At 29.1% G+C, this 11,462-nt stretch overlaps 1 protein-coding gene across 1 annotated transcript; it reads left to right on the top strand.

The window, feature by feature from the left end:
* The first annotated feature begins 7,072 nt into the window (after positions 1 to 7,072).
* LOC131052994 (LOB domain-containing protein 17) lies at positions 7,073 to 10,770 on the top strand. Its single transcript, XM_057987613.2, has 2 exons — positions 7,073 to 7,767; positions 10,373 to 10,770. Exons 1-2 carry the CDS (start codon positions 7,161 to 7,163, stop codon positions 10,546 to 10,548), a joined length of 783 nt encoding a protein of 260 aa, XP_057843596.1. The 5' UTR covers positions 7,073 to 7,160; the 3' UTR covers positions 10,549 to 10,770.
* The last annotated feature ends 692 nt before the right edge of the window (positions 10,771 to 11,462 follow it).

Here is an 11,462-nt window from a genome sequence, read left to right as displayed (position 1 = left end):
CCCCTTTTAATAAAGTTACTTTATAATTTTTCTAATTATAGAAAAAATAACTTTATAGTGAATTATTATAAAGTCTATGTAACTTAATCTCACCAAGGCCAAAAAGTGACTAAGTATAAGATCCTCTTGGTAAACCAATCATATCCTATCCTATGAATTTACCCGCAGAGATGAGTAACAAACAAATATTGACACTTGAGTGGCAACTAGTGGAGTGGGGACATTACAACTAGTTTTAATATTTTTGATATTAGAAAAAATAAGTCATGGAAGCAAATTTGAAGAAAAATATATTACATTAATTTTTGAGATTTTTGAATTGTCATTTTTTTTATACACAATGCAATGGATAATTTTTTATATATATAATATTTTGAGAAAGTGCTATTAGGTATGATATTCGTATTAAAACAATTAAAAGTCATGAAGTAAATTTGGAGGAAAATATATTACATCAATTATGCTCTAAAAATTTCAATCTATTTACTTCAACTTTATGCTTGGCAAGTTTTCCACCCTTTTCCATTTTTTTATAATGGTCATATATGTGAATGTTGACGTCATTCTCAAAATTTCTATAGACTTTACACAAGATACTTCAACAATTGTCAATCTCGTTCTTTCTCTCAATCCTATATCAACTATGGCTTTTGAAAGAGTCAATCCTTGAATTTATGTATTGTCCCTTTGCCTTGTTGCTATTAGAATTGTATTTGGATGGTTGTCTTCAAATGGTATTCCTGAATAATTATCAAACTCAAACATCACATATGTTGGTTGTTCAAGTGGGGAATTTTTTAGTTTGTAGACAATATTTCAAATATATCCGAGAGCTCCATTTACAAGTCCCACTTTTATCCAAAGATTTGAAGTCAACATGACCATTGAATTGTTACTGATCAATATCTCTAGATCAACTTCATCACTTGAGCAATCTTCTGCTAGATGTGCACTTGCTACTTTTGTTGCAACACTACGTGCAACTCGATGCTTCAATGAATATAAAATTTCCTTATTATGATTATGAATATTTTCATTTGTGGAGAACAAATAGATAGTATTTTTAAACTCAACATTACATGCAACATCTATGCCAAAAGGGGTTCTTGTCATAAGTAACCTCCAATCATCAATGTTTGGGTTTACATCTCTTAGATTTGTCAAAAGTTGATGAAATCTTTGTTGTCGTATGTTTTTTCCATATTGTCTAAAATTTGTATCTAATGTAATGACAATTTTGAATTCCTCCCACAATAAATTTGTCTATCTATTACTGTCATATGCCGATCTATCATTGAATGTAGGCAATTTTCCCAAATATCCAACCAAAATCATAGATATTCTTAAAATATAATTCACCAAAAATATTTTTAAAACTATATAGAAATATTATAGAAGTTTCATAGATATGAATTATATTAAATATTATATAAAATAGTAGGTTTCCTTAGTCATAATTAGAGGTTTACCTACAAAGCTTCTATGTGAATTTTGTGGGAATGCTTGTCGAAGTTGAGAATATATGTTTTCATGCATGTTTTGACCAATGAAGCTCATTCATCATTCAAAATATATTTGATATGTGCTATCTCTTCTTGAAAACTTGTAAGTCTTATTCTTTCTAGCCAAACAAAATCTCGTATTGGGATTTTCAATTTCGAATGAACTATATAGGCTCCTATATTAAATGTTGCAACTCATGTTTGTGCAAGCAATATAAGGGGATAAGGACATGGGATTGTTGCATTTTGAAGAGCTTGACTAATGGCACCAATTAAATATGAATTTCCTAATCCCGTTGTTCCTTGTATTATCATAAATAATGGCTATCAAATTGATTTGTATGGTACCGTGTCATAATTATGTTGTTTGCTTTCCTTTGTTTAGTACCAAGGTTTGTGTAGTTGATGGATTGTGGTACATCGTCATGTGTGAGACATCCATTATCTCTAATGTTGCTTATAAAATTAATTTCTCTAACTGTGTACTCTTCACCTTGATATTCATGAGACCAATTTGTATGTCTATCAATGTCTCTTCTACCTAGCATATCTATGTCAAAAACTTGTATATTTTGACCATGATGCAGTCCAGATATAATCTCTTATTCATCCTCAATGATATTTCTTTGAATAGGTTCATCATTTTCCATTTCAGAATCCTTGGTATTTTTCAATAGTTTATATAGTTTTTGTTCATCCCAAATGCCAAGGATTGTAGTTGAATGATTACCATTTTTCTATTGTGGAGTCATTATTAATAACTTTGATAGACAAAAGTCAATCTATTTATTTGACTCACATGGAGGAATGGATACAAACCTAGGAAAAACTCTGACACTAGATGCATTTTGTCCTAATTCTCATTTATTGTGTCTTCATATATCCATGATTTGGCTTCATCAATCAATGAGGCATCTTCCATAGAAGGAGGCCCTGTTTTATATCTATCAATGAGAGATATCATTTGTTCTTAATTGTTCTCTTTAGTATGTATAGCTATAGGTTTGAATATATCACGTGAAACATTTAAATTAATAAATATTCCAGTACTCATGGGGCAACTAAAGGTAATCATGGGCCAACTGGCTATGGGGGAGTTTCTTGCAACCACAATGGTAGGCTTTTTTCGATGGTGGGACTCCTATTGGGAACCTAGACAAACAACTTTGTCGAGGCAAAAGCTTTTTACATTGGGTTACACATGGCTATCAGAGAAGGGTTCAAAAAAGTGTGGCTTGAGAGAGATTCACTAAATATCATTAGATGTGTAAGTAAACAAATTGAACCCAACTAGACTATCAAGCATTTATTTCATGAATGCCACATCATGATTACAAAATTAGACAAATTCAAAATTTCCCATTTTTATTAGGAAGGTAACATGCCAACGGACCACCTGGCGAACATTAGTGTGGATTATGTGGAGATACGGTGGTGGACGAGAAGGGAAACTTTCCTGATACAATTGCATGAATTGACAAGAAAGGATGTCGATTGTATCAGCCATTCATTTCACAATAATGATGACAGATTGCCAAATGAGTAATGATCTTTCATGGGATTTGAGTTTGAATTTCAAAACCACGACTTCTAGAGCTTTCTTTTGTGTCTGGTTTTTCATCGCCTGGTTCAGGTTTGGTGCTTGTACCCAATTTTATAGAGGTAGACTGCTTATGGGAGGCAATAAAAATAGAATGGAGCCTACGTCTTATGAGAAATGGGAAAGGAATAGGGAGTTGTGGACATAGATTACTGATGGGGTCCTTGGGCCATATCTTAAGAGACTTCATGGAAATGACCAAAAAATGAGAGGATTTTGTGAGTGGTTGGAAGAAAGGTATCCTCATGACTTTTGGAGCTGATTTTAGAATCGATGAAGCCTTCATCAAGGAGATAAATGGCTTGTAGATGGATGATAAGAAGTTTTATAGAGAGAGGAGGGCGGCAGAAGAAGCCATCTCGATCTTCTTTGACAAACAAAGCAAGAGAGACAGGGTGCAAAAGATGGTTGGTGGTAGTTATAACAGGAAGGACCTACAATCACTTTGGTTGGATGTGACTAAAGTGATTATGAGGTATATTACACTTGACAACTGCTATGCTAGTATTTTCTCTTACCACTTTATGATATTGAATCATTTTAAGCATAACAAAAGAATTTCTTTACCTTTATACTTGTTATCTTCTCTTGAACATATCCTGGTGAATCACGCCAAAAATAATGACAACCTTGTCTTGCATGAGGGGTTAATCATGCTCATTATGGAATATTCCAAAGATCATGGGGTTAAAATTTCACCATTTGTCAAAACCCCCAATTCTTTGACCAACCCTGATGTACAAATTGTGTCTAACATGAAGATGGAGGAAGAGGGGTCTGGTATGGCTATGGACTAGCAGGACCTCAATGTATCGGAAGATCTAGATTACTGTCCCTCTCAGGAGGAGAGTCCCCTAAAAAATATTATGCCTGGTATTGGTAGCAGTAGAAGAAACAAACACCCAAAATGGGCTGCTAGTTAGTATAAAATCCCTAACCCTAATTTACAGGGTTCTTGCCCACCGAATACAAAAAAAGTCTAAATTAAGAAAAATAGGGGAAGCCAAGGGAAAGGAGGAGGAAATAAAGCTTGACATCCCCATTAATGTTGAACTAGGGGAATAGGGGGATACTAAAAAGGACTCTGATTTTGATATTGTCCTTCAAAATTATATTAAAAGCCATGAAAATTGCTTTCTTTGGGTCAGCAAGGAGATCAACATGGTGAAGGAAGGAATTAAGGGCATCATTAACACTTTTATAGAGATTCCCATGCCAAGCAAAACTGACAAGCTTATCTGAATAACACATAAACTTACAAAAAATGTTAAGATCATGAAAACAGATCATGAGTCAAGGATTGGTCAGTTGGAAATAAGCTTGGAAGAGATTAAGGGCAACTTGAGGAATCTGGTTGATATTAGTAGGGAAGCCATGAATAGCAGTGCTGAGGGTCTTAAAAAGGTCAATGCAATGACTGCGGACCAAAGAGCCCAACCCATCACTAATATCCCACCCTTAGACACCAAACAAAAGAAGAAAATTTAGGAGCCAAACTTGCAAGGTACGAGATCACAGGTCACTACTGGCCCCTATACGAGGACGAGGATGAGGAACAGGAACTAGGAGAAGAGTACCTCCAGGTTCATCATGGAAGAGCTCGAGGAAATCAACAAGAGTATGATCCAAAAGAATTCGGAGCTGATGCAATCTATGGTTCGGTGGTTTTTAGTTTTTTTTGTTAATGGTTTTTGTGTTTTTGCTGTGTGAGTGTGACCCTTATTTCTGTGGCTATTTTTCCATTGTTTCTAGACTGATTAGCAACCGTTTAATTTTTGGTATCTCTCTCCGACTTTGGGTTTTGGGTCCCTGTAAAACCCGTTTATCGTAATCAAAAATAAATATTCTACTACTCTCTACTAATGGAAGTTCTAGTAACATGTGACATGTTTTCTGAGCTCCAATGTCTCTTTTTATAACTATATTTGTTAGAAGTCTTCTATATGCTCATGCAACCAAATCATCAGGATTTTGCATGTTTGGTAGGCGCATCAACATTTGGTTGTATATTTTTTATCTTTTCTCTGCTTTTCATTGTATACTTTTGCAAAATATTTTATTACTACATGTTTGGAAAGAATAGGTTGTCATTCTATATTTTCTCTCCATAATTATAGTATGTAACAATTATGTGTATTCACTCTTTGATCATTTCTTATTGTTTCAAATACAAATGCAAATACAAATGCAAATACAAATACAAAGACATCACAGATACACTCCAAGAATGTTGAAATAAAAGATTTCTATTTTGAAAGAAAAACCATTATCTTGAATAGAATTTTGCTTTCAAAACAAAAAAAACTTACCAATTAAAAATTTTAAAAGTCTAGTAATAATAAAGAAAATTAAATACTTTTTTTTTTCTGATTTGAAAAAGAAAAATTGCATTTTCAATTTATAGATTTTAATAATAATAAAGAAAATGCTTTTTTTTTTCTTTTGAAAATTAAAAAAAACACATTTTAAAATTATATAATCTAATAATAATATAGAGAATTAAATTTTTTTTATGAAAACTAAAAAACATGCATTTAAGAATTATAAATCTAATTTGATAGTTTTTTTCTAATTATTATTTTTGTTTTTATTATATTTTGATTATTAATTTTTTTACTTTTAAAATGTAAAATTTGATAATAATAAAAGAAGTGCATTTTTTTTGTTTTCAACACACATTTAAAAATTATATAATCTGATATTAATAAAGAAAATTAAATACTTTTAGTTTTTCTAATTAATTTTTTTATATTATATTTTGATTACATTAAATTTGATAATAATAAAAGAAATGTTTTTTTTTTCTTGTTTAACACAAAAAAATATTGCATTTAATAATTATATAATCTGGTAATAATAAAGGAAACTAAATGATTTTTCCCTTTGCAAACAACCAAACTTCCATTTAAAAATTATAAAATCTAAGTTATGTTTTTTTAAATTATTATTTTTGATTTTATATTATATTTTGATTAGGGAATTTTTTTTTTGCATTCGAGGAAATTAACTGGGAAAAAAACTTTACATTTTAAAATTATTAAATCTAATTTATAAGTCTTTTTTTTCAATTCTTATTTTTTATTATATATTATATTTTGATTAATAATATTTTTTAAATATGATAATATTTTAAGATCAAACTTAAAGAAAAATTAAAATTTAAATAATATAGATAATATTTTTACTTCTTGCCATAAGCATAGAACTATTGGCAAGGGTTATTCTTTAACTAGTTATTATTTAAAAATAACTATTGGCAAGGGTTATTCTTTAACTAGTTATTATTTAAAAATAAATTAACATATCAAAATTGAGAATTTTTTCTAAAAAAATATTAATTTTTATTAATATTTAGAATCTTTCCCTACTTTGGTGGAGAAGCTATTGTTTAGGAATTAAAAATAAGCCATGGAAGAAAAGGGGGCTGAAATAAGCACTTATTAACAAAAGTGCCATGTGGCTCCACAATTTTCTCTCCCTCTTTATTTTAACATTTTATTTCTATTTTGTTTTTCAAATTTTAAGTACACAAATTAGTATTAATACTATTTCTCACAATTCAAATTTTGCTTATCTCCACATATTTAAATTTTTTAAATCGATAAAATAATCTAAAGACTAGAGATAGCTGTATCAAATCACTTTCTAAGATAACTCCATGAACAGTTGGAATACACAATTAAATTTCCTAAATTGATAAAATTAATCTAGAGACTATAGATAGCTTTATCAAACCATTTTAGAAGATAAGTGCATGAATATTGGGAATATTCTAAATTTACGAATTCAAGATAACACTCAAAGTGCTTTTATTTAAATAATTTCCAAAAACACATGCAAGAGTTACATGTTTTTTCCCAAGTACGAAAAGGAAAAAATCAAGTACAAAACACGATAACCACGCGTAAAAACCGCGAAAAAATCTCATGCAGCTCGCAGTCTGGTTAAGAAACCGTTTATATTAGAAGTCCCATTAATAATTCTCTCTGAGCAACATTTTGTGTGGAGTTTTTATTGCAGAATTTCGAGGAAAATTTCCCGGTAACGCTGAAGGCGCGATGAGCAAGATCATTGGCAGCGGCAATGGCGGCGCGCAGCCAGTAAACCAGGCGTGTTCGGCGTGCAAGCATCAGAGAAGAAAGTGTACAGCCGATTGCCAGTTAGCGCCGTTTTTTCCTGCCGAACAGACAAAAAGATTTCAGTCCGTTCACAGGGTTTTCGGCGTCTGCAATATTCTCAAGCTTCTTAACAAGCTCGAAACTTTCGAAGAAAAACAAAGGGCCGTGGATTCTTTGTGCTGGGATGCCTCATGCAGAGACCGTAATCCTGTGGACGGCAGTCTAGGGTTTTTTAACCTGCAAATGGAGGAATTTAAGAACGAAAGGCAGGAGTTTATCACAGAAAGGGAGAAGTTGCAGAAAGAATTGGCCTTTGCTCGAAATCAAGCTCAGACCTATTTCGGATTCTATAAACATGTTCTGTTGCAGTATTCGCAAGCTACAGGAATAAGTTCTGCACATTATCATCAGCAGTTGACCGACAGGTGTCGTCAAGTGGCACAGAACAATCCTCCTTTTTATGTGACACAAGATGCATTTGCGTATCCAGTGGCTATGTCTCAGGCTCCTCTTCAGTTCTATCATGGGGCTGGAATTCAACAGCAAGGTATTTTTTTTTTTTCTTGCTGGTCTGAAATTAGGGTTTTTTCTTTCGGGGTGACTGTATATAGAGTATTTTGAATCATAAAGGTAACAATACATTTGTGATTGTATTTATATTTATTGTTAAGTGTTGTTTTAAGTTGAGATGTGTTGTCTGTATTAATATCATTATTTAGTTAAGTATTTTACATTTGAATCTGAATATTATGCATAGGTCATGTATAGATAGAGGTGTAATTTAAGAAAGAAAAAAAATAAGTATTTTGAATTCTAAATTGTAAGAAATTCAAAAAAATTTAATATTAAATTTGTAAAACTGTTGTTTTTCTTATTATGATCTTTTATTTTACAAAACTATTGCTTCTCTTTCAAAAGTATTTCTTTTCCTATCAAGATCCTCTTTCTCTTGCTCCCTATTTTAGTGTTTGTGATAGTTTTTTTTTTGTTTAGACTTTTAGATTTTGGTTTCTTTTGAATAAGTTGATCATGTAATAAAGGGTATTGTACATAAGGAATCTGAGTGGCAAGTTTAGACTTTTTTTGTTGCACTTGTCAATTAGCTAATTTAAAAAAAAATTATTTATCTTATATAAAACTAAAATTATAACATAATGGAAAAAAACTACCTTGTAATTGGTCCAAACAAATTTTTTAATCAGCAGTTAGAACTACAAATTGTAGATAAACCAACTACAAATTGTGACATGATTTCAATATGAGACAAGTAGCTTGCAGAAATTTTAGAACTTAAGATTTTAAAATAATCCCAATATTTTTAATATCAATTTTAAAATAATCCCAATATTTTTAATATCAATATAAGATAAGATTTCTCCAAGATCACCTCTTTTTGTCTCTTTGTATTATGATTGAATTAGATTTAAAAATACAAAATATTTTATTTAAAAATACAAAATATTTTATTTAAAAATATAAAATATTTTTTGTCTCTTTGTATTATGATTGAATGAGATTTTACTTGATAGCTATTGTAGGTGGTAGAAACATGTCAAACTAAATACTTCTAATACATGTTATTAATGCATATGTTTTTAACCAATCATCAAGAAATTTTCATATGCAAATTTTTTTTTAACTTTTTCTAGACTTTAGATGCAAATTTTTTAAATTAAAATATTTGAAAAATTATTTATTTTTAATTTCATTGGCTAAAATTATTTAAATTAATGCGCTAAATGAAACTTTTCCATTGAAAATGAGAATTGAATATTATTAATGAAAATCCAAACTTCCACAAATCTATTTCAATATGAACATGAAAATTGCTAATTGGGTAATGGAGTTCAAACCCGTTTCAAAAATTGATTAGGGTTTGTCAACTTCACAAAAAAAACTATGATATCAGATTTTTAAATTTGGGTTGGTTTTGATTTTGGTAATAGATAATAAATTTTTTCATTCTTTATTATAGAATGTAAACTTATGAAGTTTTTCATACAATTTTATTTGAAAACCTATTTGTAAAATTATTTTGATGTATTTGCATACCTTTAAATTTTGTTTATAATCTTACCAACTCTATATTTATATTCTGAAGCAGCATTTGTGGGGAGATTGTTTTTGGTCCATCTCATTTAAAAAATAATTCAGCTTAATAGATTAAATCTTTGAGATAAAATTAGTAAACGATATAAGCCTCTATTGTAATCGCTAAAATGGGCTCATCTTGTCCAAAGCAGTCGGCATGGCTGATATACTCCACGGAGCCAGTCCAAGGGAATTCCTGAATAAATTTTTCTTGGAGGATCGTTGATATGTATCATTAGATACATTGGACAACTGAAATATTTGTCAATATGATTTTGTAATTTGTCTCATGCCGATGCTTCCATTCACTCATATTTTTGGGCTGATTTTTTATTTCCAAATTTTTTTGATATAAGATTGATTATTTTAAAACCAATTTTAGGTTTTGCGTCTATAATATTTTTTCTATTTTAGCTAAAAGATTTTTATTATAAATGAGAAAAAAGAAATCATATTGTAAAAATACAAGTTAAGAATAGATTAGTGAAAAGAAATTATAATTTTCATTGAAGTTATTTCATTTACTTAAAAGGATTTGTCTTAAAATATGTAAGTACAATTATATATAGGGAAAGAACTTTATATATAAGAATTTTATATATATATATATATATAATATTTTACATTGTAAATATGTACAACAATAACTTTTATTCCAAATAATTGTAGAGTTATATTCTTTTCATTTCATCTATTTTCATTTATATTCATTCAATTTAAAAGTATCAAGCATATCTTGTATTTCAATCTTAACTTTAAGAGAAATTGAATTAGACTTTCATGTCTTGCTAGCAACGAATATTTCTACAAATAAAGGTTTTGTAGAGTACAACCAAAAATCCAATAATTTAACTATTGAGTATAACAAATGCTAATAACAAATAATTAAAAAATTATAATGATTCCAAGTCTCAACCCAATTATAGACATATCAAAACATGAACTTTAAAGCAACGTGGCCTTGTTAATACTAATACCATTGAACATAGTAAGAAAAATATTAAATGTTTTTGTCTCTTTATATCATGATTTAATGAGATTTTACTTGATATCTATTGTAGGTGGTACAAATTCTAGTGTAAGTGGGCATTTTGGAGTTCATACAATTGGAGGAGCACAACGAGCAGAGATGATGGTCCCACAACTTCAAGAGCAACACTACACCATGATTGATACTCACTCACTAACACCAATGGTTCCTGAAGAACATAAGCCGCCAATAACCCAAGAAATATGATTTATGTTTTTCAAATGTCTTGTTATTTGTTATTTCATCCATCACACTACTCTCATATTTCTCTTCTCAAATTAGTCTTTAGAATCTAGAAGAACAAAAAGGTTTCAATTTTTCTTTGGAATGTAGAAGAATACAAAGGTTTTAGTTTCTCAATCAAAAATCTTTCCTAGGAAAGAAAGTGCATGTACATATCAATATTTTGAAGAGTAATCAATGTCTTTTATAGTAATTTTTTAAAGTGATATAAAATACTGATATCATAATTATTCTACAAATTATTATATTATTATGTTGTAACTAATATTAAATCATCATTTATGATATTGTAATTAATATTAAATTATTATTAATATAAGATTATATTGTTATGTTTTTATATATTTTGGTTATTATATTTTTATATTTCTATTAAACTATGTATAGAAACAAAAGAAGATTTTATTATTAAATTAATACTATATTTTTATTTTATATTCCTTCTAATCTTATCAATAAAAAGAATTCTTCAATCTTTCATAATTGTGCGAAGGCATACCCTATATGAAGTTTTCCACTCACATTGTGAAATCAATGATTCAAATTTGAGGAGAAGGATGCAAGACTATAGAATTAAGCACAACCATTTATTTAAATTTACATTAAATTTTAAAAAGATATATTATATGATAAAAAAATTAAAAAATATATATATTTAAATCTATGAATTAATTAGAAAAAGAATGTTCATAAAGGAAAAAATCTAATAAGAATATTTTTTTTAATATTATTTATTTTATTAAGATATTCTATCTGTTTTTCTAATTTTCTAAAAAAGAAAAAGAAAAAGTAGATAAATAATGTGTTCTTAAATTTCTACAAAGAAAAAATAATATTAAAAAAAGTAAAGCTAAAAGTATGAAAATAAATATATTATT

The sequence above is a fragment of the Cryptomeria japonica genome, chromosome 3 (assembly GCF_030272615.1).
Source record: "Cryptomeria japonica chromosome 3, Sugi_1.0, whole genome shotgun sequence".
Classification (NCBI taxonomy): domain Eukaryota; kingdom Viridiplantae; phylum Streptophyta; class Pinopsida; order Cupressales; family Cupressaceae; genus Cryptomeria; species Cryptomeria japonica.
Note: the sequence above shows the minus strand (reverse complement) of the source record. Positions and strands in the feature narration are given on the sequence as shown.

Excerpts from the sequence above, each read along its gene's own strand:
- LOC131052994 (XM_057987613.2), top strand. The coding sequence starts at position 7,161 with ATGAGCAAGATCATTGGCAGCGGCAATGGCGGCGCGCAGCCAGTAAAC. Across the intron at positions 7,768-10,372 it reads GGCTGGAATTCAACAGCAAG|GTGGTACAAATTCTAGTGTA; the intron begins GTATTTTTTTTT and ends TATCTATTGTAG.